At 38.7% G+C, this 27,728-nt stretch overlaps 2 protein-coding genes across 2 annotated transcripts; one reads left to right on the top strand and one right to left on the bottom strand.

Annotated features, from left to right (window-relative positions):
- Positions 1–11,907: 11,907 nt before the first annotated feature.
- On the top strand, positions 11,908–14,656 carry LOC120774593 (dentin sialophosphoprotein-like). The gene is made up of 5 exons (XM_040104325.1): positions 11,908–12,133; positions 12,240–12,254; positions 12,397–12,521; positions 13,612–14,071; positions 14,637–14,656. The coding sequence occupies exons 1-5, from the start codon at positions 11,908–11,910 to the stop codon at positions 14,654–14,656; spliced, it is 846 nt and encodes a 281-aa protein (XP_039960259.1).
- A 962-nt stretch (positions 14,657–15,618) lies between these two features.
- Positions 15,619–23,952, bottom strand: LOC120774592 (cAMP-specific 3',5'-cyclic phosphodiesterase-like). Its single transcript, XM_040104324.1, has 3 exons — positions 23,865–23,952; positions 19,779–19,867; positions 15,619–17,208 (listed from the first exon to the last, which is right to left on the bottom strand). Exons 1-3 carry the CDS (start codon positions 23,950–23,952, stop codon positions 15,619–15,621), a joined length of 1,767 nt encoding a protein of 588 aa, XP_039960258.1.
- Between the last annotated feature and the right edge of the window lie 3,776 nt (positions 23,953–27,728).

Below are 27,728 nucleotides of genomic sequence, written 5' to 3'. Positions count from 1 at the left end.
CTGATTATTTAGAAACGGATTCTACAAACGTTTACTTTTTTTAAAATTGTCTATCAGAAAATACCAGACTGGCCAATGAGCTCACAATATAACAAAAATATGTTATAAATAAATCAAAATTAATTTGACAATATTTACAGAATGTTTTATATTGATCATGAACATGAAACCTCCAAAAATAGTTAAGATTACATAGAAAACTATACCAATATTGAGAAAGTATTCAATATAAATCAGTGGATAGCGTTCTTAAAAAAATAATAAAAAAAAATAATACTTGAAACAGTTCCAGGCCTGTCCCGTCATTGGAACGTACATATGTTTGTACACTTAAGTAGAAGCAGTAAGAAGTTAGGTAAAAACGTACATACATATATAGTCAGGTAGACAAATTTCGTGAAAGCCATGATTATTTAAACTAAGCTTTGCAAAAGCAAAACGGTGAAGTAAGTGAAGTGATCAATTCACTTCTCCATTATATAAAACTTGGTATCAAGTGAGACTTCTAACCATACCACATGGAATCCGTCGAACAGCGACATCTTTAGCTACAAACATAAAAACGCAAGCATGCGATTACAAGCATGGATGGAACGAAAGCACGGCGAGATAGACATTACTTGACGCAGTTTATACCAGGGAATGGTCATAACAATGGAGTTACCTGCTCTTTCTATGGTAGCAGTAGCGCAAATGCAGAGCAGAGTACTCTACTGCCCGAGATTCAGAACAGAGCTGCAGGATTTGGAGGTGGAAGTGGCAGACCGAATAAGACCTGATAAAATAGTGCCTTATATGGTGCAAATATGACAAGTATGGTATACAATGAAGAAGGCGACAGCACTGATACTGCAAGAGCTAAGAAGAGTCGAACAACAAAGAAGCTGTAAAGTTAGAGCTGCAAATAGCGTGCTAATGACAAGAGATAATAGGATAAGCCGGTCTTGCGATGTAACGCTTAGCAGCGGTCCCACAGGGCCTTTCGCAAATTCAATATAGTAAGATAGTACTGACTAAGCGTGGTCCCGAATGGAGTGTACCTTTTGCGAGCACTACGAATAATGCATACTGTATACCACTAAGTATCAGTATCTAAGGGAGATTTCCCCTTCGGAAACAAAACAAAAAAACCTAACGGCACTAGACCGCTTGTGAGACCAAGTTAACCTTTGACTCTTTCACAAAGAATTTTTCTTCAAAAAGTTTATAATAATACTTAGAATCGTAACTACTGCACGATTTCGGCTTATTTTTATCGTTCCATAGACCGGATCGCAGTCTTGTGTAACTTTTTTGGATGTTTAAAATATAGTCTTAGCAATGATTTTTCATGGTACCTTATTCTAGCACTCATCCAAGTGTGATATTTTCTTGAAATAAAAATTACACATACTGAAACAGTTATCTCCTGCCAAATATTCGCAATTTGTATCAAAGACTTGTTCAGATGAGTGAATAAACAAATTATTTCCTTAATACTTATATACAGTATACTAGTCACGAATGACTCGTGCGATCTTAAATTACGCATGGTTAAACTACCTCCACACATATCTTTGAGTTCAACCAATTTATTGACTTGAACTATATGCTTGGTTGGCAAGTGAACTTCTTTGACGTCATTTCCATATAAACAAGGAAGCGACTATATATAACAACAATTATATGTACGTACATTGTAAATAATTACTACCATTAGCAAATTCCGTAAGAAAAAAAAAATAAAGGGAGGTACATTTGATTGACTAAAGTCTGCAAAACGACTCAAAATTCTGCAGCTGTTTAAATATTTGTTGTACCAAAGTAAAAAATAACCTCTGCAAAATATAATTACACAAAAAGAGACTAAAAAGCTAGACCCTATTAAACCAAAGTTTTAAAACCCAGCTTGTTTCCACACAAAGTTGAAGAAATATATTTTTTTGATTGAGAATCAAAGCATATTTCACTAAACCGACTCCAGCGCCATCTAGCAGACTATAAAAGTTTACTTATCACGCACAAAAAATCAAGTCAAGATCAGAATCATTGAACTTAAAGACCACAGCGATAAAACAGCGCTGATTTTCTGAACTCGTTCGATATTACAGATAAGTATTACATTTTGTTAAGCATCGAAGCACATTCTAAACTTTACTTTAGAGCTGTTTGAGACCACAGAGATCAAAAGCTAAAAAAATATATTTCACACCACATAGTATACGTATATTTTAATTCCATAAATCATTTAGAAAAACATATTTTAATTATCGAAAAAGTTTTTTCGTATTTCTAATCAAATTTCAACTTATTTTTTTATATTTATAATGAACTTTAATGAATCAAATAATACATACATAGGTTGTCAAAAAAGCCTTGCGGTATTTTCATTGAATTTTTTTCTTTTTTTATTGAAATTGAAATAAATTTTTGATGACTCATGCCCAGACTCTTGACCTGATGCTACGGCGAGCTGCCTAATGCCGAAAATGCTCTTTCGACCAATTCCGATTTTATCGTTGTGCCGGTGGAACCATACACCAGAACGAAAACGGAAACTGTATGCGGTGGAAATGGAAACTGTATCAGGTCCATAAACTGCACAAATTTATTGGCGGCTTGAGATGCATTTTTGCCTTTATCGTAGTAGTACTGTAAAATATGGCGTATTTTCTCTTTATTTTCCTCCATGTTTGCGACGCTATAACTCACGAACGACTTAAAAGAAACGACAATCAATCAAACACGAGTTAGCGCGTGAAACGAGCTTTCCAAAAAGGTATAGCATGATGCGACAAATAAAACTAGAACTACACGCTTTCAGCGCCAACTAGCGAAAATACCGCAAGACTTTTTTGACAACCTATTATGTACCATTTTGGTCGCTTATTTTCTGACATTTTTTCACTGCAGACATTACTCCAGCAGTGTAAAACTTTTCTGGTTTCTCGGAGAAAAACTGCGTCAAGTACTTTTCACAGGCTTCTATTGAAGCCAACTTTACTCTATTAAGGGAGTTCCGCATTGACCGAAACAAATGGTAGTCCGATGGTGCAAGGTCAGGGCTATATAGTGGATGCATCAAAACTTCCCAGCCAAACTTTCCTAGTTTTTGACGAGTCATCACAGATTTGTGTGGTCTAGCGTTGTCGTGATGGAAGATGAAGCCCTTTCTGTTGATCAGTTCTGGCTGTTTTTTTTTCTATTGTTTGCTTCAGTCTCATCAGTTGTTAACAGTAAAATGTAGAATTAATCGTTTGACCTGTCTGGAACAGCTCATAGTCGATGATTCCTTTTCAATCCCACCAAACACTTAGCATAACCTTTCGAGGCGTCAATCCTGGCTTTGCGACTATTTGTTAAGCTTCACTGCGCTTAGACCATGATCTTTTTCGCAAATTATTGTTATAATTGATCCAGCTACCATTTGCTTCAGAAATGGTTCTATATCATTTCGTTTCAGCAAAGAAGCGCAGATGTTAATTCGGTCCATTAAATTTTTCACAGACAATTCATGTGGTACCCAAACATCGAGCTTCTTTTTGTAGCCTCTTGCAAATGGTTCAAAACTGTTTGGTGATGAATGTTAAGTTCCTTAGTCATTGCTGCTTACGTAACGGTCCTGGTCAATGTTTTCCATAATTTCGTCGACTTTTTCAATGATAGGTCGACCAGAGCGAGGTGCATCTTTCAAATCGAAATTTCCAGAACGGAAGCGAGCGAACCATTCTTGTGCTACACGAACTGATACAGCATCGTCTCCGTAAACATAATTTCTTTTTTATAAAAGTTGTTTCCATCATAAAAGTCCAGATTACTGTCAGGATTAGACTGACATAGAGCTGCTTTTGCCACTATAACTGGTTTGAATTAAATTTGGAATTAGAATTATTACCTTAGCTTGGTATGACTACTTTCGGTGCTGGAGAATATAGACAAATTGTTGTTGAGAAGTGTGAATACAGTTCTGACTCCGTAACCAATAAGGTTACGGTGACCAGAAGTCAGTAGCTATATAATCAACAAAATAAGTTATTACCAATTTAAGACGTTTTGCTTTGGGTACAAAAAATAATATTTTTTCAGTGTTTACTTATGAAAGAGACAAATCGTAAAAACAACATGATCAGAACAGCTTTTTTGAGTTTATTTTGCAGTTAGCCAAAAATATTTGCAACATTTTGTTCTTTTAAAAACAATGGTATATAATAACCAATTTGCGTCGCTGCCAAAGAACAGTTTAAACTTGTGGCTCGAGGGTAAAGGTTCCGCGAAAATGACACTAAAGATACAATTTCTACTCATAGCCGCTTTTGTGTTTGTCGCTTTGGCCAGCACCAGCGTCAGGGCAGCCACTACGGAAGCTTCAGACTATGACTCGTCTTTAGATGACAGTACCGACGATTCAGCATACGCAGATGATGAATCTACCGAAGCTGATACAGCTGCAGCTGCCACTAAAGCAACGACTGTAAGCGGTAGCACTGTATCTTCAGGTAAGTTAGAAATTTTTAGAAGGGATTGTATATTTCTTACCAACAATAATAAATACACTTTGAATTCAGTGGATGAGTCTACCGAGGACTATGCATCCGATGATGATGACAGTAGTGCAGATGCTGCAGAATCCACAGGTGGGTTCAAAGATACAAATCTTATTTTATTTATATGAGGCCCTGACAACAAAAGCGAAACTAAATATATCTTTATATCAAACAATCTAAACGACAAGCTGCTACCCCAACACCTGTTAGAAGACGCAGGCGCAGCACCACAAAAGCTGGCGCTAATAGGCGTAGAAGAAACGCAATTGCTCAAAGGAGGAAGGCTGCCGCAGCCAAAAGAAATGCCAGAAAGGCCGCAGTCAGGACACCAGCTAGAAGAGCAGCGGCTAAAAGACAAGCAGCAGCCAGAAGACCAGCAGCAGCCAGAAGACCAGCAGCAGTTCGAAGACAAGCGGCAGCAGCTAAAAGAAGGCGGGCTGCCAGAAGAGGATAAGTGGTGAAGGTTTTAATTTAGCTCTCTTTTCAAAATATCCTCAAATATCAGATGGCCTAAAAATTATTTTATAAAAAAATAAAAATTCTTAAAAAATATTTGCTAAATGTTTCACAATGATAGTCGGAAAAGAAAATGGTACAACGATTCAATATAGTCTCCATGAAAAAAGTTATAGTTTTTATCATTTCATATTCCATACCGAAATTTTATATGAACTACTTCTTATTGACTGTTAGAGACCCGTTCTTGCAGCCTTGGTGTTAAGAGTACTAAATTCGATTACTTGACTGAAGTCATCGACATTTTCCGCAACCCAAATATACGTAACTTCAACACATTTTAGTTGAAGGAATCCGCAAAGATGTTTCTTTCTTTCAAGTTCTTTAGAGGTCGTCTACCTTGCGCTCAAACTTCGGGTCTATTTTTGACGCCAAATTCCAAAAAGTTTAGGTTAGGTTAATCTGGCAGGCCAATGAGTCACGCATAAACCATTTTTGGTTCTTTGCAGTGCCAGATGGAGTTCAGTTACAAGGTATGAAAAGAGTTGTCATACTTTAAGATGCCAATGCTTTACACGAATTTCAATAGACTCTTTGGCCTTACCATCGATACTTACTCCAGTGTATCATGCTGTGGGTACCCTAATTGCTAACAGCGTAGTCTTGCCAAAGCAGGACAAGGCTACAAGAGCTATTTGCTGTTGTTTCCCTAGTGCCTTGCTCTAGACATTTTTTGCAGGCTTCTCGAACTTTCAGGTCTGCGGGCATATGTCGCCACCAGATAGTGACTAGTATTCTGATCATATTCCTACAGTCTCTTCTATCGAGTGCCAATAGAAATTTTGTGTACTTTCGATTTACTGTTTTTTACAAGACTTGTGTAGTTTTGCACTCAGGTAGCTCGTTTCATCGGATTTTCTTTTTCTTTACCATGCTCATGTTTACATCATCGTATAGACAATGCACGGGTTTCGCGCTGTAGATTGCAAAACTCCAACACAAGGTATTTGCACACACTTACATATATAGAAAATAATACAAATTTTTTTCTTAACTCTGCCCTTTATGTGTAACTCTTCTTGGAAAGATGAAGGATTTCCTTTTCAGAACCTTGAAATAAAAAATAAAAACATTTCCATTCGCGGTTTTGAAAAGTTCATTTTAGACCATGCTTCTCAAAGTCTCATTTCGGCTGCAAATAGCGAAAAATTCTCAAAATATATTGCGAGATGTATTATGAATCAGTAAAATGTACAATGAAAGGAACACGACAGCCTCGGTCATCGACCTCCACGTTGACAACCATAGCAAAATCACAAAGGAACACGATTTACAGATGCGCACCTGGAATATCCGCACCCTCTATAGAGCAAATGCCACCATACAGCTAATAAATGTTCTCGAAAAGCCGACATTCTCGGCAATCTTGAAAACGCCAAGGACGGGATGTGGCTGCACGAAATATACAGCACGACACGTCTACTACAGCTGTATGAAACCAGGCGCACATTTGTAGGTTATAGGGTTGGTCAGAGGTTTCGCGATCTCTCTTCCAGATTCACCCCGATGATGAAAAGTATAGCTATAATCCGCATCAAGGCTAAATTCCATCAAATTAGCAAGGCATCTTTGGATCGACGGTTTGAAAGTTTAAAATTATCTTCGAATCTATACATCGGACTTGAAAAGCACGACGAACAGTTCTTACGTCATCATTATTATACATATAACGGATGATTACAAAGACGAGTTTTTATGAATAATCAACAAAACTTGAAGATTCAGCTGTTCAATTATTTATCGTACCACAGAAAAACCGCATGTAAAATATAATTGGACGCGTGAATTAATATTAAACTAAGAGTTTGATACCACAGTTCGTTTCTGTACAAAGTAAGAGCAGAGTCTTTAGAACTTAAAAGCTCATAGTAATAAAACTGAACTGATTTTCTCAACTCGTTTGCAATTACAAGCTCAGGCTGTGATAGGAGTATACTGTTTATGCATTGATCCGGCTTTAGGTAGGTGTGGTATTACAAGTATTATACTTATTCCGCATAGAAAAACTTTTTATGCTAATAAGAAAGGTAAATGTCCTTGCGACTCCCGTTCCAATTAGGTTCCGAATCTTATTGATGCTCGGATAAAACGTAACTTTCTTTATGGAAGAATACAATTCATCTTCGAAGCAAAAACAGATTTCAAAGAAAGAAACTAGCAGATGAGCTCTTGCAGATACATACTATGAAAGCATTTGAGAAGTCCTAGACGATTTCAAAGTAATCAAGAGAATTAACCATCAGATGAGCTCTTTCAGGTGCGAAACAAATTTAAAATGGGATTTCGTCATAATCAACGAACTGTGGGATTACCAAATACAGACTTTAAGCCTTGGGTTCAAAAAATGATAGTTTTTAGTGTTTACTTACGAAAGTGAAAAACTACGAAAAGCAAAGTTTGGGTTTACACGATTTGTAAACGTAAGACGTCTAGAAATGTAAACAACACTTCTTGCTTTAAAAACCATGGTATATAACAAGCAAATTGGTTCTAGAGAACAGTAAAAAATTTCACCTCCAAAGCATAGGTTCTGCAAAGATGTCACTAAAGATACAATTCCTATTCCTAGCCGCTGTGGTCTTTGTCGCTTTGGCCAGCACCAGCGTCCATGCGGCCAATACAACAACAGCTGCTTCATCAAGCTATGAAGACTCGACCGACTATTATGATGACGGAAGTACAGACTATCCAACAACATCTACTGATGAAAGCTCTTCAGAAGGAAGCACAGACGATCCAACATATTACTATGATGATGATTCCACCGAAACGTCGACAGTCCAGAGCAGCAGCTAGAAGACCAACAGCAACCAGGAGACTAGCAGCAGCTCGAAGACAAGCGACTGCAGCTAAAAGAAGGTGGGCTGCTAACAGAAGAGGTTAAGTGGTACCAGTTTGAAATTTGCGCTCTTTTCAAAATATCTTAAAATATCAGACGGGTTAAAAACTATGTTATAAAAAAATAAAAATTATTAAAAAATATTTGCCAAGTATTGTATATTGATCTTCGGAAAGTTAAGATTCAATTTCGTATCCATGAAAATTTAAATTTGCGTTTGGAACGAATTCCGATCTTAAGTCGCCATCGGATCTTTTCAGTAGGGTTTACCAGAGCTCGTTTTCTCAAACTATGAATCACTAAAATGACTAATGAAAGCAACACGAAAGCCTCGTATATTGACCTCCACAAACGTTGAGGACCACAGAAAATTCATAAGGGAACACGATTTACGGATACGCAACAGAATATCCGCACCCTCTGTGAGAAGGTGACGCTATCTAGCTGTTGAATGTTTTCGAAAAATACAAAGCCGACATCACCGCAATCCAGGATACGTCATGGACGGGTCATGGCTGCGCGAAGTATGCAGCATGTGAAATCTACTACAGCTGTTATGAGACGAAGCATAAATTTGGTGTAGGGTATAGTGTTGATGGGAAGCTTCGCCATCTTGCCTCCTCATCAATCGATGATGGAAAGGATAGTCCGACTCAAGGCTGAATTTCAACAAATTAGTCTACTATGAGCACACGCCCCTACAGAAGAATAGGACATCGAAGCGTAAGATATTAAGTTCGTGCTCGGCGACTTCAACACCAAGGTGAGCAAAAGGCATCTTTGGATTGAAGGTTTGAAAAGTTAGCGTAAAATTGGCGTGATCTCACAAAAAAGATACACGCAATTGGCGAAGTTTCATGTTCTTGGCGCCGACACACCCACGGTTGTAGCGCCAAAGAAGAAGAAGATGAAAAATTTACAGATTCGAATCCAGAATTTAACCAAAACTAAACAAACTCTAACTCTGCGAAAATGGTCGGTTTATGGACTCGATATCTCTTAAGGCAACATGCATTCTTTATATTCTTTATAGGCTATGTTTCACAAAAAAAGTGTTTCCAAGCCGCGATGGTAGATGCATGGCATACAATAAAATAATTCTCGGCCCTGTCATCTGAAATATCTTCCAATTTATACATCGGGTTTGAATAACACGACGTTGCCAAGTGATCTTATGTTCTTATGTCATCATTATTATATAACGGATGATTACAACACAATTTGAAGACTCAGCTGTTCAATTATTTGTTGGGCTAAAGAAAGAACCGCATGCAAAATATAATTGGAATGTGTCCATGAGTTATTGTTAAGATAAGAGTTTGAAACCACAGTTCATTTCTGCACAAAGGAATATAAACACATATACATATATGTAAGTTTGAAAATCATACTGACTATAGAGAACTTTACTAATAGGCTTACAGCGTCATTTAGTAGCTATAAAAGTTGAGTTCTAAGAACAAGCTTAGACGCATTTAGGATCTGAATCATCGAACTTAAAAGCTCATAGTTATAAATATAAATTGATGTTATCACCCTTGTCCTCAATTATAGGTAATAATGCGACACTCTTTGTTAGTACTAAAGGTGCATTCTGAACTCTGCCTGCCTCTATTTACTATACACAGAGATCTGAGAGATCTTATAGCTCAAGAAGTCCAGATCACACCCTATGTGGCATATTTCATACGTTCTCAGCCACTATTAGTATTCTCAAAAGACAAGGCTGATGACGAAACCGTTGAAGACAGAAGTATAGACACGGGAATGATCACATATCTGACCTTGTAATGGTAAACTCCTTACGGACACCGTTAACAGCAATTTTGGGTCTGAATAATTTATTCGGAAAAATAGATATAAATGTTACTTCTTTACAACAAAGCTTGTTACCAGCGTCCTTGTCCAGATTAGCAGTAAGTATTTGTAGAATTACAAGTATTTCCTTATCTTGCCATAACTATTTTCGGGGCTGGCTCATAGAGTAACATTAATGAATAAAGCAAATATCGTTGAGGCTCCAGTTTTAATCAAGCTCCGGTAAATGCAAATACGTAATCAGGGAGTCTAATTGGAAATCGATAAAGAAAATTGTTTTTAGCGCATATTATGAACGCATTCAAGGTAACTTAGACATCATACTCGTACAGTATGCAAAAATAGTGATGAAGTTTACAGAGCGACTCTTTATGGAAATACACTAGTGTCCCGAAATTGCGTACGTCCGAAAACTTTAGGCCACCGTATTGTAGAAGCCGACTTGGGAAACCCTTATATTAACTGGAATAATCTATCGGAACTCGCGAAATCAGAACAATTTTAACGTTTTTATTGTGGTCTTACTCATCAAACGGAGTTAAATAAAATTATATACGTAGACGTCTTTGAAGTGACCCTATAGTAGGAAGAAACTGTCAAACGAACTCTTTCAGAGACGAAAGAATTAAGAATGGATGGAATAAAGGACTGTGTTCATATTCAACAAACTGTGAAAATACCGAATACAGACGTTATACCTTGGGACAAAAAGTAATAGTTTTTATTGTTTACCTACGAAAGTGAAAAACTACGAGAGCAAAGTGTTCAGAGCCACTTTCTTTGAGTTTACAAAGAGTGTAGTTTTATTTACGAATAAATACAAAACTTCTTGGTTTAAAAGCCATGATATATAACAAGCACATTGCGCCTAAAGAACAGTCAACACAAGCACCTACAGATCATAGGTTCTGCAAAGATGGCACTAAAGATACAATTTATACCCCTAGCCGCTTTGGTCTTTGTCGCTTTGGCCAGCACCAGCGTTAATGCGGCCGATTCAACAACATCTGACTCCACCGAATATTATGATGACGACAGTACAGGCACTCCAACATATACATCCTACGATGACTCTACCGATGAAAACTCTTCAGAGGGAAGCACAGACGATCCAACATATACATCCTCCGATGAAACCACCGAAACATCGACAGACGCTCCAGCTGCAGACGATAGCACTGAGAATCCAGTAGATGAATCTACCGCGGACTACTCATCTGATGATGACAGCAGTACAGACAGTAGTACCGAAGCTGTACGAGCGTCTAGCACAGGTAGGATTAAAGATATAAATCTTTTTCACATTAAACAGACTAGTGAAAGCTAATCATTTAATTCGACCAATCTAAAGGAACTCCTGTCAAAAGAAGAGTGATTAGAAGGCGCAGACGTGTTACTGTTTCCCCAAGTGTCCGTAGAAGAAGAAGAACCACTCGTCGTATTCGTATTAGAAGGCGCACTACAACTAGGAGAACTGCAGCTAGAACAACCGTAGCACCTAACAGACCAGCTGCTGTGAGAACAACGATCAGGAGGGCAGTCGTAATTCCCAGAACATCTAAGAGAGCAGCCGTAGCTCGCAGAACAACCAGAAGAACAGTGGTAGCTCGCAGAACAACCAGGAGAAGAGTAGTAGTTCGAAGACAAGTAAGAAGAGGTTAAGGGGTGAACGATTCTACATAAATAAATATTTGTTACAAAAAATATTTTATTTTTCTTTGCATATTGATTCGTAAGGAACTTGGAAAGTTCGCAATTAGCAGATTGAATATTTTGATATCAGGTTCAGTTCAATCGTTAGAGATCTAAACTATTAAATTTAGTTGTTTGAAACTTTATCAAGAGTTGCACTAGTCAAAAGCAAAAGACTCGCTTAATAATTTCAGATCTGACAGAATCTTTCAAATAGAGTGAACCATGGAATTGAGAAATCATGGAGCGAATCTATTACAAGATAGAATTTTTAAGAACAAAGACAAGTAGTTAGACACAACTCTGCTAAAAGATTTATACAAACTTATTACTCGGTTTCCGGGTCATAGAGACGCACCGGCTGGATTCGAAACCCGGCAACAAGAACATATGTAAAATATTTAAATCAAATGAAAGATCCTAGTACCTTAAAACAATAAGGATGACCTGCTACAAGTTTGAAAAGACAAAATCAGATAATCTCCGCGGCGAAATGAGTTGAGGATAAGCCAGAGCCCTATGAGAAGAGAGCACTACTTGACAGACGATAACGACCAAGAAGGTAGTGAAAACGAAGATGATTCTGAGGAGAATAAAAATGATGACGACAGAGGTGAGGATAATAACAACGAAAGCGAAGAAAATAACTCCAACGAAGACGGTTTAGGCAATGAGTTACCAGAAGACTACGAGTACGAAGGTAGTAGCGAGGATAATGATGACAAAGAAGATGATATTTCGAAAGGCGAGATAGCCTTTACATGACGCATTTTCTAACAGGTCACCGATAACTGGGCGACGTTTGGTAGATGACGACTTGAGATACTCTTATATTCATCCTATTGTTCCAGAGAAGAAACCGTCAGGTGAGCTCGTTTAGGGGCGAAACAAATTAAGATAGGAATATGTATATACCAAGCAATTTGGTTCTAAATAACAGTCAAAACTTGCACCTCCAAAGCATACGTTCGGCAAAGATGGCACTAAACATACAATTTATACTCCTAGCCTCTTTGGTTTTTGTCGCTTTGGCCAGCACCAGCGTCTATGCGGCCGGTGCAACAACAGCTGCTCCATCAAGCTATGAAGAATATGATTCGATGGAAGTACAGACTATCCAACAACATATTCTGGTGAATCCACCGACGAAAACTCTTCAGAGGGAAGTACAGACGATCCAATATATTACTATGATGATGATTCCACCGAAACGACGACAGTCCAGGGCAGCAGCTAGAAGACCAGTAGCAGCCAGGAGACAAGCAGCAGCTCGGAGACAAGCGACTGCAGCTAAAAAGAAGTTGGGCTGCTAACAGAAGAGGTTAAGTGGTGCAGGTTTTAAATTAGCTCTCCTTTTAAAAATCCTAAAATATCAGATGGTCTAAAAACTATGTTATAAAAAAATTAAATTATTAAAAACTATTTGCTAAGTATTTGATATTGATCTTCGGAAAGTTAGTATTCCATTTCGGATCTATGAAAATTAAAATTGTCGTTTGGAACGAGTTCCGATCTTGTAGTCGATTTACGGATACGCAACTGGAATCACATCACCGCAATCCAGGAAATGCTATGAAAAATTTGATGTAGACTTTAGCAACGGTCGGATGTTTCGCTATCTTTCCTCCAAATTCACCACGATGATTGAAAGACAGCCACATTTCGCCTCAAGGCTATATTCCATCAAATTAGTCTACTATGAGCACACGCCCCGACAGAAGATTAGGACCGATATTAAAGCGCAATTCTACGAACGTTTGAAGGAAGCGTATGAGAAATGACCCGTCACGATATGAAGATCGCGCTCGGCGACTTCAGAGCCAAGGTTGGCAAAGAAGGCATCTTTTAATCAAGTAACAAACTGTTCACCCCAATCATGATCTTGTGTTCTTATGTCATCATTATTATAAAACAGATAATTACAACGGCAAATTATTATGAATCATTACCACTATTTGAAGACTCAGCTGTTCAATAATTTGTGGTGCCAAAGAAAAAACCGCATGCAAAATATAATTGGACACGTGAGTTAATATTAAGCTAAGAGTTTGGTACCACAGTGGTACAGAAAATAATAGTTTTTAGTGTTTACCTAAGAAGGTGAAAAACTACGAACGCTAAGTGTTCAGAGCAGAGCAACTTTCTTTGAGTTTAAAGAGAGTGCAGTTTTATTAACAAATAAAAATAAAACTTCTTACTTTAAAAGCCCTGATATACAACTAGCACATTGCGTCAAAAGAACAGTCAAAACTAGCACCTCCAGGCATAGGTTCTGCAAATATGGCACTAAAGATACAATTTATACTCCTTGTCGCGTTAGCCAGCACTAGAGTACATGCGGCCGATGCAACAACAGCTGCTCCATCAAGCTATGAAGAATATTACTCGTCCGAATATTATGATGATGGAAGTACAGACAATCCAACATACACATATACTTCTTCTGATGGATCCACCGATGAAAACTCTTCAGAGGGAAGTACAGACGATCCAGCATATACATATACATCCACCGATGAATCCACCAATACGTCGACAGACGCTCCAGCTGCAGACGACAGCACTGAGAATCCAGTAGGTGAATCTACCGCAGACTACTCATCTGATTATGACAGCAGTACAGACAGCAGTGCTGACAACAGTGCAGACAGTAGTACCGAAGCTGTGGAAGCATCTAGCACAGGTAAGATTAAAGATAGAAATATTCTTCACCTTAAACAACCTAGTGAAAGCTAATCCTTTAATTCGAAAAATCGAAAGGAACCCCTGTCAAAAAAAAGGTGGTTAGAAGGCGCAGACGCGTTACTGTTTCCCCAAGTGTCCGTAGAAGAAGAACCACTCGACGTATTCGTATTAGAAGGCGTACTACAACTAGAAGAACTGCAGCTAGAACAACCTTAGCACCTAACAGACCAGCTGCTGTGAGAACAACAACCAAGAGAGCAGCCGTAACTCGCTCAACATCTAAGAGAGCAGCCGTAGCTCGCAGAACAACCAAGAGAAAAGTAGTAGTTCGAAAGCGAACAACAACAAGAAGAGGTTAAGGTGTGAAAGAGCAACAGCAAGAAGAGGTTAAGGGGTGAACGATTATAAATAAATAATTGAAATAAAAAATAGTTTTACTTTTCCTTCGACGTTGATTAGCAAGGATATCGAATAGTTCACAAAAAGATTGGTTTGATACCAAGTTCATTTCGATCGTCAGAGCTTTGAACTATTAAATTTAGTTATTTGAAACTTTATCTTAGCTAAAGATGATTTGCACTAGTCAACTGCAAAGACTCGCTAAATAATTTCAGACCAGACAGAAATGGAGTGAACCTTAGAATTGAGAGATCATGATGCAAATCTGGTACAAGATAGGATAAATTCTTAAAAACAAAGTCGAATACTCAGACTCAAATCTGATAGAAGATTTATACAAACTTTTCACCCAGTTTCCGGGTCTTAAATACACACTGATTGGATTTAAAACCCGGTAACACGAATATAAGTAAAATATTTTGTGCAACAGAAAAAATACAGTGCTTCGGAAAAATAAGGGCGACCTGGTACATATTGAACAAGACAAATGCGAATAAGCTCCACGGCAAGACGAGTTGAGGATAAATCAAATTTTGAGCCCCTATGAGAAGCGATTGCTGCTAGACATATTAAAGTGTAGTATACAAACGTCACTTCCTTAACAGTTATATTTGACTTCGAGGTTCAAAATATTCTCTTAATACGAACGGTTTACCCCTTTCACAACTCTATTTTTGCGAAAAAACAATTGGTGTTTGTTGAGAGCTTGGGAACTTAAACTGTCAACGCCCTTTCTCTGTCAATAATTTTTATTTTTTTTTTTAACATTCAGCGCATACTGGTACCGTTAATGTCATCAGGATGACAGGGAATACTCAATTTGTAGTCAATTCAAGTGACAACGCCCGCCACTCAACGCAAACTGAGTGTATTTGAGTAATTCGCATGGCGATCACGTGCCACGAACGTCGCACAGCAGTAACGAAAGTCGGTGGCTTCGATTATGACGTTTTTACAAGCGTTTATGGCTGTTGCATGTTGAAATGGTGCATTAAAGAATTTGCGAATGCGAGTGGCGTACAAAATTTATATTTACCGAAGAGATAAGTAAAGGAATAAATGTGAGATGCGGTAATTTCGCGACTATGGTTTTAAATATAGTTAAAGCTATTAAAGATCGGTATATAGCTTAAGCTCACGAGGTACTTACCGAACATTCGCTAGTGTATGCCGCCGATTCTTCAAATATCTGCTGTGGTATTTCTGCAAATCGCCAATGGAGCCCTGTTCGGCCTGCATCTTGGTAGCTGGTAGGAGCTGTGCAGAGCTGGACGCGTGTGGCACCGAAGACAATGAGATGCGATGTAAGCCGCCGCTGCTGACGCTGGTCGCTGTGTTGGTATTGCTGCCGTTCGAAGCGAGGGTTTCGTTGGAGGTAGCGCCGCCACTGCCACTGCCGCCACCAGCACCTCCACCACCGCTACTACCGCCGCCGCCGACGCCTCCTCCGCTACTGCCGCCAACACCAGCAACGCTGCTGGTGGCGCTACTGGGCGCAAGTACCGAACGAGACCAAGCCGATTTGTGTTGTTTGCGAAACTTGAGCTTGATGCGTGGCGAAGGAGTTGAAACGCTCGGTGTGACTAACTCCTGATGGCCGCTGGTCGGCGCTGAGAACGATGTGTTTGTAGATTGGGGTGCGTTTGTGCTTTCGCTGCTGTCACTAACCGTAGTTAAGACGCCGCCAACAGCCTGCTCGGCGTCGACGGGCGGTGAGTACTGGTGCCGATTGCCGATATGCTCGGATTCTTCCTCCTCTTTGATGTGCGGTAGTGGCGAGGTTTGTGATTGCGAGACGCGTGGCGCTGATTGCGCGGCGGGTGGCGGTGGTGGCGGTACCTGTTGTTGTTGTTGAGTTTGCTGTTGCTGCTGCAGTGTGGCTGCGTTGCTTGTTTGCCCAATAACAGTGGTAAAGGACGTCACTGTCGGCACGCTACTAGACGTTTTAGTTGGTGAAATTTGCTGTGCGCTGATGCTTAAGGCGGCGCTTCCGTTGGGATTCAAGCCCTGAGGGACGTTAATAGGCGCACCCAGGTATGGGGGCTGCTGTATGGCAGCGGTCGGTGAGACACTGGCGTCGCTCAGTGTTTCCGGTTCGGCTTTACGTGCTACGATACCGGTGGCAAGAGTGGCGGCTGCAATGTCGGCCACACTCAAGGTCGGCGGCTCGAGTTCATCACTGTCGTTTATAATAGTTTTCAAAGATAGGGGTGTGGTTGCCGAGGTGGCAATTGTGTCGGCTAGCGAATGCTTCTTGCCATTCGCTGCTACTGCTTCAACGTCGACGTCGGCATCTACGTCGGCATCTAGTTCGGCATAGGGTGCACTTATGTTGGCGCTATCTCGTTTCTTTTCATTTGCTGCTTTGGCGTACTCCTTCTGGATTGCTGCGGTTATACTAGTGCCGTTATTTACATCATCCGCGGGCGTAGCGGGCGAATGGGGCGGACTTGTAGCGGGGGCTGCTGAGCCGCCCCCGCGACAAGGTATACAACAGCGAAACACTGTGCTACTAAAGCACTTTGTCGGCTTTGATTTGCGTCGCTTGCCAGTTCCCGCTGCCGCTGCTGTTGTTGCTGCTGATGTAGTTGACGTCGACACACAGCTGCCGTTGCCAATGCTGTTGCGATTGTTGGTGGCGTTGCCACCGCTAACACCGCTGCCGCTGCCACTGCCACTGCCGCGTGCGCTTCCACAATTGCTATTGCTGTTGTTGCTATGGCTGCCGCTGAAGCGCTGCGAAAGGTGGGAGAGAAGTCATTAGTGACTTGTACTTAATAAGCGATTTTTATTAATTAATATATTCGATTGAAGTATATCAGTACTGATCGTAGAAGATTTTCGGGCCTAAAATAAAATAGGGACTAAACCTTTCTAGTAGTTATTTTTATCAAAACTTCCGAAGAAGACAGTGTACCGGTATGAAGGGAGCGTTAAGATAAACATGAGTTAGAGGGAACATTTGTTGTGAACGAGACTTATTTTTTTCTGGTTGGTTGGCATGACCTCTGTCAAATATATTCAATAACCTTACAGTCATTGGACAAACAACGTCGTATTTTTGTATTGTGTTGAAAATGACAAACTTTATGCCGAAAAGTGATGATTTGCGGAAAGCATTACTTTTTTCTTTCCATTTGAAGAAAAGTGCTGCAGAGTTGTATGGAATGCTTGTCGAGATATACGATGATCATGCTTTATTAGAAGCAACATGCAATAGATGGCTTCAACCGTTCATAGATAGCGATTGGATGTGAGAAATGCAGAACGTGGAAGACCACGAAAATAGTTTGAAGGCGCTGAACTGCAAGCCACATATATTGGATGAAGAAGATACTTTAAGTCAAATGCAAATGGCAGCCATCTTCAATGTTTCAGACCAAATTTTGAAAAATGGCTACAACATGAATTGAATGAGAGACAAGTGGAAAGCCAAAAGCAACTTCTGAATTGTCACTGGCGATGAAAAATGGATTTACTTTAAGGATCCTAAACATAAAAAATCATAGATTAGTCTGGGACAACCATCAGCAACGACTACAAAACAGATTGATTCGGTAAGTAAGCTATAAATGTGTTTGGTAAAACCTGGTGAAACTAATGGGTAGTCGAAAAAGTCTTTTCGTATTTTGTCTATAGGTGTTGTTGCAGTCGTGTATCTTCAGTGCTGTGTGTGCTTGTGTCATACCATATATTGTTGGAAAGGTTAAACTTTAAGCTTCATTTAACCAAAAAACAAAGAAAAATAAATTCGGTGAAGTTGGAAAAAAACGTTACAGCTCTTCAAAAATGAGTGAAAATAAGGAAGAAATTCGCTATATTTCCAAATTTTTGTTTAAAAAGGGAACAATGCCACGCAAGCAACCAATGAAATTTGTGAAGTTTACGGAGACGTTGCTGTATCAGTTCGTGTAGCACCAAAATGGTTCGCTCGCTTCCGTTCTGGAAATTTCGAAATATCGATTTACACTGATGAAATTTTTACACTGATTAATGTCTCTAGCGGAAAAATGGCAAAAAGTGGTCGATCAATATAGTATATATTTGTTTATTTCTTTATTAGTGTAAATATAAAAAAAAAATAAAGTTTGATTAGAAATACGAAACGATTTTTTAATCCACCCAATATTAATATTAATCGCTACAGAAAACAAATGATCAATCTGAATCTTGCATTGATGGAAAAACACCCAGAATGGGCCAGACGATACGACAAAATTATTTTGTTACGCGGCAATGCACAGGATATAACCAAAGTACTTGACTGTGAACTGGTACGCCACCCGCCGAATTCAACAGACTTGGCCCCTTCCGATTACCATTTGTTTATTCATTCACTGATGGGACAAGCATTGGCTGAGCAGCACTTCGATGCCCAGACAGAAGTCGAAAATTGGGTGTCTGATTGGTTTACTTCAAAAAAGCGAATATTTCTATTGGCATGATATCCACAAATTGTTAAAAAGATGGCCAAGATACTTTGAATATTTTTTTATTTGCATTTCCACTCAAAATTAGTATTTCATTTTCACAAAATAACATTCATTTCATAGCGGTACCCTTACTATAGCGTAGACTTACGGAATATCTGCATTCCTACCGTTTCAAGATAGGAAAGGTAATAAGAATATTGTTGTAAATATACAACAACGAACAAAATCCACCAAAACTAACAAATGATACAGAAGCTAACACTGCTTACGATCAAAAATCGAACTACCTAAATGCGTAACGCCACGTTGCCCAACCGTCATTGACCCTAATACCGAAAATGAAATACTAATATTCTCACTATAGTCGAATATCACAGCGCAAAGTCTCCTGATTAAGTTGAAAGCAGAAAATAGACGAAGACGTATTTTTACTGCTGTGCAGTGTTCTTGTATTTCAGGCTCCATGTCGCAGAAAAGGCATTTCGTATGTTATATAAGTGTTTCTTGAAATTACACTGGGGAGTGTGGAAGGCGACAAGAAGCCTAAGTTTGTGCCTTAGGAGGTTGATTACATACTTAAACTTTTTAAGGTTGTAACTACATATTAGCAACTTCATATGACGCAGACCTTGGAGTTGTTGCCGATACCCAACATTAAAGTTACTAAAAGAGTAAAGTTAATACAAATAAAATAAAAAACATCGCTCAAAATATGGATTAACTTTTCAAAAACAAATACGATAAAAACTACTTTCTATATAATTTGATACTACTTTCAAAACTGCATCCTAACTATCTTAAAAAGTCAATATTGTTAAAAATATTGCTAAAACAAGCGTTCTCAAACTTAAAGCCCACGAGGTGAAAGCAAACCTTGCCGCCAGCCGTCGCTTGAAGTTTTGCTGTATGCTCGAGCTGTTGCTGCTGCTGTTGTTCGAATTTGTGTGCACCATTTTTGAAACCTATGTGATAGGTTATTTTAGATAAACGCATTATAAGCAGTTGCTCTTCGCAATTTTCTTCAACAACAAGCAGCTGTCTTCAAAGTAATTCAATGTTGTGGCATTGTTGTTGTTGTGCAATAAATGTGTGTTTATATTATTTAATTAAATTTTTATATTATTTCGTTTAATTTGCTTTTTGCATTAAGTTTTTTAGATCTGTGTTTTCATTTAAGTATGTGGTGCATTTTTTCATTATTCCAAGCGAGTATTTGGTTCATCTGAAAAGAGAAAAAGAGAAAACGCATTAAATACTTTAATTCATTTGGACTAAAACAACTATATGATTTTGAAATAAATGTAAATGTTTTTATACTTTGTCATTTGTATAATTTAAACTAAGAAAGACTTCGTTCGAATTTTCATCTGCCTAGCACAAATTACGCTGCAAAGAGCAGAGTTCCAAACTAATTAGATTTTTAATATATGTATACGATATACAAGTATTATGGTATATAGCCATATCCATATAACGACCCACTAGGATCAATTCCCATATGTGAGCATAATAAACCAAGCGGCGCAGTGGCAGCTCATCTTAATTACTTAAAGTGGTTGCGCCCTTCGTAATACCAACTGCGTGAATGCAACTCCTTGTATAAAAATATCTAGTTGAATACTAGTCTACGCTATAAAGGTTACAAATATTTACAAAAGATGATTCCAACTGTTTGTGGCAAGATTTGATGAATATTCTTTCTCATACCGGACTAGAATTTTCAACCCATCCGATCTGAAGGAGCTGTCAAAATAAGTGAATGAATAGCATGGAAAAGCTTACTAAAGACGCAAGGTAGAATAATGGTATGAACTGACATAGGTACGGCAGCAAAAGTTTAGGAACTGAGAGGTTCAATTCACGCTACTACCTTTTGAACAGGTATATGAGTCTTTCGCTTACTACTAAATTGTGCTGTAACGCAGGCCTGCTTTAAAATGGCGTCGAACAAATTTTGTAAGGAAAATGTATTCTTCAATAAGACATAGCAAGAACGGATGTAAATTGTACATAATATATTACAGGAATTAAGTTTTAACAGATGATGCAAGTAATGGTACTTATTTCAATAACAATTTTTTAACAGAACACTAGTGAGTCATGTCAAGCTTTCATGTTATTTTTGTTCAGTATTGTTGGGCATTTCATCATGCAAAGACCTGAACAACGTTTACAAATCGTTCAACTTTATTACGAAAAGTCATGTTCTGTGAGGAACAAGTTTTGCACGCTTCGCTCAACTTATGGTCAACATAAACGGTCTGCTGAGCGTACTATTCGAAACACCATCACGCATTTTGAGACCCAGCATTAATTATTGAATAATATTCGATCGAATACACCATCACCAGCACGCAGTGACGAAAATATAGCAGCCGTAGCTGAGAGTGTAGACGAAGACGGTGAGGAGTCGATTCGGCGCCGTTCGCAGAAACTCGGACTCACGCATGGAACGACTTCGCGCATTCTATGCCCAGGTCTTAAATTGAAAGCATACAAAATAAGCTTATGAAAGAACTGAAACCGCTCGACCTTCTCAAGCGACATCGCTTCACTCTATGGCCTCTTGAAAAGTTCTAAGAAGATCCGACGTTTTCGAGCCAAATTTCGTGCAGCGATGAGGCCCAAGAAGAGGGATTGAAGTGCTGTCATTTCATCCAGAAAAAAGCAACGGTTCGGTGTGGTTTGCGGGCCGGTGGAATCATCGGTCAATATTTTTTCAAACATGATGTCGGTGAAACCGTAACTATGAATGCTGACCGTTATCGCACCATGACAACCGACTATTTTATGCCTGAAATCGAAGCTCGTGGTCCCGGCGACATTTGATTTCAACCAGACGGCGCCACTTTCCACACATCGAATCAATGAAAGGCTTTATTGAGAGAACACTTCGGTGAGCAGATAATTTCACGCTTTGGGAGATCGATTGGCCACCAGGAACATGTGATATCACACCGTAAGACTTTTTCCTCTGGGAATATATAAAATCTAAAGTCTCTGCGGACAAACCCGCTTCGATTCAGGTCTTGGAGCAAAATATCGCGAGTGTCACTCGCCAGTTACCAGTCGAAATGTTCGAACGAATCATCGAAAATTGGTCTCAGCAGACGTACCATCAGAAACGTGCTGCGGCTAATATTTGGAAGAGATAATCTTCAAAAAATAAATACCAAAGAATGTTCTTTCGAATGATGATAAACATTCCTCATCAAATTTGAAGTTTCTGTGGAAATTAGGAAATCTCATAATGATTCACCATTTAGCTATGTTCTACAAGAATATAGACAACCGAGGGGAAGATTTGTATAGATTTCGAACAAAATGCCTTAAAAGTTCGATTATTTTGAACTGTTATTTTTTTACATGCAAGACCGAAAGTAATTGGTACACAATATACTAATATTATGGGATTTGAGTTTTATAACAAACTTTTAGAAAAGATGAAGCTAACACAAGACATGAGGTTCTACTTTATTCATGCCGCCAAAATTTAGCTTTAGAATGAAAGAGCATGAGATTAGCATAACCTAGTGCATATTTTTAGACTAAATTTCTAATTTAAATATATCTAAATTTAACATCATACATTTAGAGATATGGTCTTAATTCTTAACCTCATTTATGCGATGGGCAGGAAGAGTGGAGAGAAAGAAGAAAGCGGGAGTAGCTTAATAAAAGGTCAGCATGGGAATAGCAAATATTTAAGTTACACAAAAATAAATTTTAAATTCAAAATGACAAGTTCGAGTTGTTAAAAACGTTTCTGTTTGTGGTCTAACTAGAGTTTAAGTTAGAACTATCATTTGTCTAAATAAACTAAGTAAACAAAACTGTTCAAACAAGCTCCAAAACAAGAAAAAAAATCACCACAATGGAAGCGGAGTCAACACTAACAAATAACTAACAAATTTACCTTATTTACTTATATATACATATTGTACATAAATATGTATACATAGTTCTTAATAAATACATTTGTATGTACTATATAGTTTCAAGAACACATTTGTTCATACAAAAGTTAGTTCGAAGCTCGAAAAAGCGAAAAGTAGCTGGGAGCTTAGTTATCATTAAACTGTTGAAAAGTATTAATCTAAAATCTGAGCGCGGAAAATATGTTCTCGAAATTCTTCTGTTTGCTCATATTTATATTCTTCGTTGTACTTTGTGAGATGACATGGGCTGTAAAGCCAGAAGACTATGCGGATTCTTTCACAGTGTTGCAAGCACAGGACTACTTTGAAGAAGAACTGACAAAGATATGAAGTGACGATTAAATAAAAATTAATTAAGCTATAATATTATTGTTGTAATTTTAATAAAAATAAAAATGTATAAATAAAGATAATTGTTATGAAGTTATTCCAGAGAACCTTTCTTACGGAGGAGTGGAAAAATGAAGGCAAATAACACTTCAATCATTTGGATGACGACTATGGTGAAAGAAATAACACAGTACAGAGGATTTCCTTACTTTCCATGTTTTAAATTGAATCCGACGTATATATAGTGTGTTTCTTGATATAAACTCATTCAATTTTTATGATGATCGCGTGTTTCAGTGAGCTTTGGAGAAGGGAATCTATCACCGACCGCAATTTTAGTCAATAAGCTGACAGAGCGATGGCACAAACAATATAAGATTTGGCTGCGATCTCGCATAAATAATCGATCAAAATTAGTTAGATCAGTTAAAACCATTGTTGAAGATCAATGATATACTAACGACAGAGTAATAGATAGTAAGACGATTCGAAAGAGTTAGAAGATAGTTTTATACCAACACGGGTTCCTTTAGGCACTGACTTTCTTGTTTTCTGCAAATAGTATTGCTTGTTGACAGATTGGCCGGTGGAAGGAACTCTGAGTGCACTAAGCCTACCTAATTGAAGAAAACTGGCCATATAACATTGATTTTTGACCTGCTTTGATGTGATTTTTTCGGCTTCGGCTCACCTTTCGACGATATCCGGCCGGATTCATCGTCTGTTTCTGGTTCGCAAGCATAGAACCAAGACTCATCGCCAGTAACAATACGTTTCATGGCATTCTGGTAGTCTGGCTTCGTTAATCATACTTTCACGTTTCTTAGGCCCAAATTATCTTTCAAAATGGTTCTCACTGCTCCTTCCGATATTCCAACGATGCCAGTGAGATTCTGACTGTTAATCGTCGATTCTGAAGTACCAATTCCTTTATTTTATTAAGGTATTGAGCAGTTGATGTTGATATACCGTGGTTCGTCGTCAACGCGTTCTCGACCGTTTTTGAATAATTTGTACCAGTCAAAAACACTTGCTCGCGACAAGCAATTATCAACGAAAGCATCTTCCAACATTCTGAAGGTTTCGTCACCAGAAATTTTATTCTGTACACAAAATTTAATGGAACTTCTTTGTTGAATAATTTCACTCCTCGTAAAAATAGCTAAATGCACTTTAGGTACTTTGTAAAACAAGCGTATGCTAAACACTAATGATTATTTTGATACATTTGGCACAGATGTCACTGACAGTTATACCAAGCTAGAAAAAAATATATCGACGAATGGGGTTTCGGGCAAAATTGAAATCAAAATGTCTTACTACTTTTGGACCATATACCACTATACAAATTTAATTTCATCAGAAACATCATCATTATCAGAGTAAAGAGAAAATATAAAAAATAAAAAAAAATGAAATATTTTGATGTGAGATTTTTAAACTATTTTAAGACTACCTTTCTACATTAATTGCACCTAATTACATCAAGTATCTTGTAGCAAATAAGGGTTTCAACGGCCATCCACAGCTAATTAAATAGATATTTACTTTCCATTTAAGTAATTTATAAGTGCAATTAAAAGACACGATCTATACCAACAAAGTGTGAAACCTCTCCTAGATACAAAAGGTCTCGACAATTGCTAGACGTCGATAATTGCCGGAGCATGCCGAACAACCCTATTTAAAATTCACTTGAAATTTCCTAACAGCTAAGAATGGGTATGAGTACCGCCCTGAATACACCGTAAAGGCTTCAACGGTAATTAACAGCGTACACACAAAATCAAGAAGACAAGACAAAAATAACAACAACAACAAAAGTATGTCATTCAGAAAGTCAAGCAAACAATAGACCCGCAATTGAGGCATCCGCAGCAAATAACCAGCCACGAGGGAGGGCAGTGGAGAAACTCAAGCCAACTGACAAACCGGAGCCGACAAGCAGTGGACTGCAGGCGTGTCTGCAGTGTTAACAACAACTAGCTAATATTTTTTAATTGCAACAACAACTTCATCCACATAGAAAATTTGTAAAATTAGGTGCTACTGGTGGCACCATTAGTCGGTGTTCGCACAGCCTAGGCTAGTTGGCAGTTCATTTTGACACTTTGCCTAAATTGTTTACTGCAAATTATGAGCGCAATTCAGCAACAAAAACAACAAATTAAGTATATGCGAGGTAACAGGCCTGCTTTAATATTATACAGCGTAGATTTTTGGAAAATAATTTACTAAACAACCGGCAAATATTTTACGGAGAAAATTATGTTTTGGATTTTGGAAAATCGCGTCCGAGAGCTTGAAGCTGTGAATATCGCCAACAAGGCTCACTAATTTACTTATCGCATGGTAATTGCCAAAAATACAATACTTCATTGGTGCGCACAACCGACATCAACCACAGGAGAGCGGGCGTGAACGGGAGTTGAAGCGGAAGAGTGGTCGTCACGTGCCTGCGAGACCGACAGTTTAGCTTTTGCGCATAACAGCGCATAAATAAATATACGCTACACCTCAAATACAACGGCATATAATAGATATATACCTCGAAATGTCGGTTATTGCCGCACAAAGACTTTCCCCTTGATAATTTGTGAAAATTATTAATTCAGCTTAAAGTCTGGTTATTGTTGCTCATGGCAGGCAGCTAATTTATTTTAATATTATCACCTCCCTGCCGCTTTGAAATAGTCTGATACATTCAGCAAAATTCTGCGAAATCTGAGGCACGGCCGTCAGTTTGGTTCAGCGCGGCAGGATGCGACAGTAGAATTGCAAATATTATTACTTTTTGACAGGCACGCATTTTGAAAGCCAAAAGCTCACAATGGCGAGGTAAATTTGAGCCTAAAATTAGGCGCAAAATGGCATTGTGACTTACATATTCAAATTTGCTAATTTCCTGTTAAATAATTCATTAAATGTAGATTATTCGATTGAGTAACGGTGGACGGGTCGTTGAGGTATAGTGGAGTTAAATTCGTATAAGTTATGTTTGGTTATTTCAGGTTTATAGGTTAGTTAAGGCTAGATAAAAGTGACTGCAAGTTGGCTATACACTCACATAGAGCAGTTGAATGAATAGACTAAGTACAGTTAGGATTTTCAAATTGAGAAATACTTCAATAATATCTATGTACTTCTAAGAAGTCTGACGCCTTTTGAGGGCCGCTAAATTTTTGGGTTCCCAGAAGCGGTTTCAAAGTTGTAGTTCAACAATTCTGCTAGGTAGTACTGATGCTAATATTGAGCCGCATAAGAATACATATATATTCAAACTTTGGATATGATTAGCATATGTTGGAGATATTTAATGTTAGAGCCTAACTAGTAGCTCTATGGCCCAATCGCTGTTAAGGAAGAAAACAAAGTTCCCGAGGGTGTTAATATCTTCAATCCAATATACGTATTCTTCATATTTTCTTCTTTATTGGCACAGGCACTGTTTTCGCGGTTACAGCCGAGTTTACAACAGCACGCCAAGTCGTTCTTTCCTTTTGCAATGTCGCGCCAATTGGAGATTCCAAGCGAATCTAGGTCCTTATCTACACCTGGTCTTTCTAACGAAATGGAGGTCTTCCTCTGCTTCCCCTGGCGGGTACAGAGTCGAATATTTTTATAGCTAGAGTGTTTTCGTCCATTCGGATAACATGACCTAGCCAGCGCAGTCGCTGTCTCTCAATTCGCTGAACTATGACAATGTCGTGGTATATCTCATTCAGCTCATCGTTCCATCGAATGCGATATTCGCCGTGGCCAACGCGCAAAGGAGCATAAATCTTTCGCAGAATCTTTGTCTGGAAAACTCATAACGTCGACTCCATCCGTTGTTGACATCGTCCAAGACTCTGCACCATACAGCAGGACGGGAATTATGAGTGACTTATAGAGTTTGGGTTTTGTTTGTCGAGAGAGGACTTTGCTTCTCAATTGCCTACCAGTCCGGAAGTAGCACCTGTTGGCAAGAGTTATCCTGCGTTGGATTTCGAGGCTGACATTGTTGGTGGTGTTTACGCTGTTGGTACCAGCGAAATTATCTACAACTTTAAAGTTATGACTGTCAACAATGACGTGAGTGCCAAGTCGCGAATGCGACGACTGTTTGTTTGATGACAGGAGATATTTCGTCTTGCCCTCGTTCACTGCCAGACCCATTTTCTGTGCTTCCTTGTCCAGCCTGGAGAAAGCAGAACTAACGGCGTGGTGGTGTTGAGGCCGATGATATCAAATCATCGACATACGCCAACAGCTGTACACTCTTATAGAAGATGGTACCTTTTCTATTTAGTTCTGCGGCTCGAACTATTTTCTCCAAAAGCAGGTTGAAAAAATTGCACGATAGGGAATCGCCTTGTCTGAAACCTCGTTTGGTATCGAACGGCTCGGAGAGGTCCTTCCCGATCCGGAAGATGGAGTCATGTGTAGAAGTTCACGCAAGTGAGGAAGGTTCTCTGATCGCCATTCACTTGGGAGTGGCCAGAAACGATTCTTTTACACATGGCTCAAGACGCTCACTACTTCCGGTCTTTGACCAAGTATCCTCTGGGTAGCC

The sequence above is a fragment of the Bactrocera tryoni genome, chromosome 4, assembly GCF_016617805.1.
Source record: "Bactrocera tryoni isolate S06 chromosome 4, CSIRO_BtryS06_freeze2, whole genome shotgun sequence".
Classification (NCBI taxonomy): domain Eukaryota; kingdom Metazoa; phylum Arthropoda; class Insecta; order Diptera; family Tephritidae; genus Bactrocera; species Bactrocera tryoni.
This window is presented reverse-complemented; position numbering and strand designations above follow the sequence as displayed.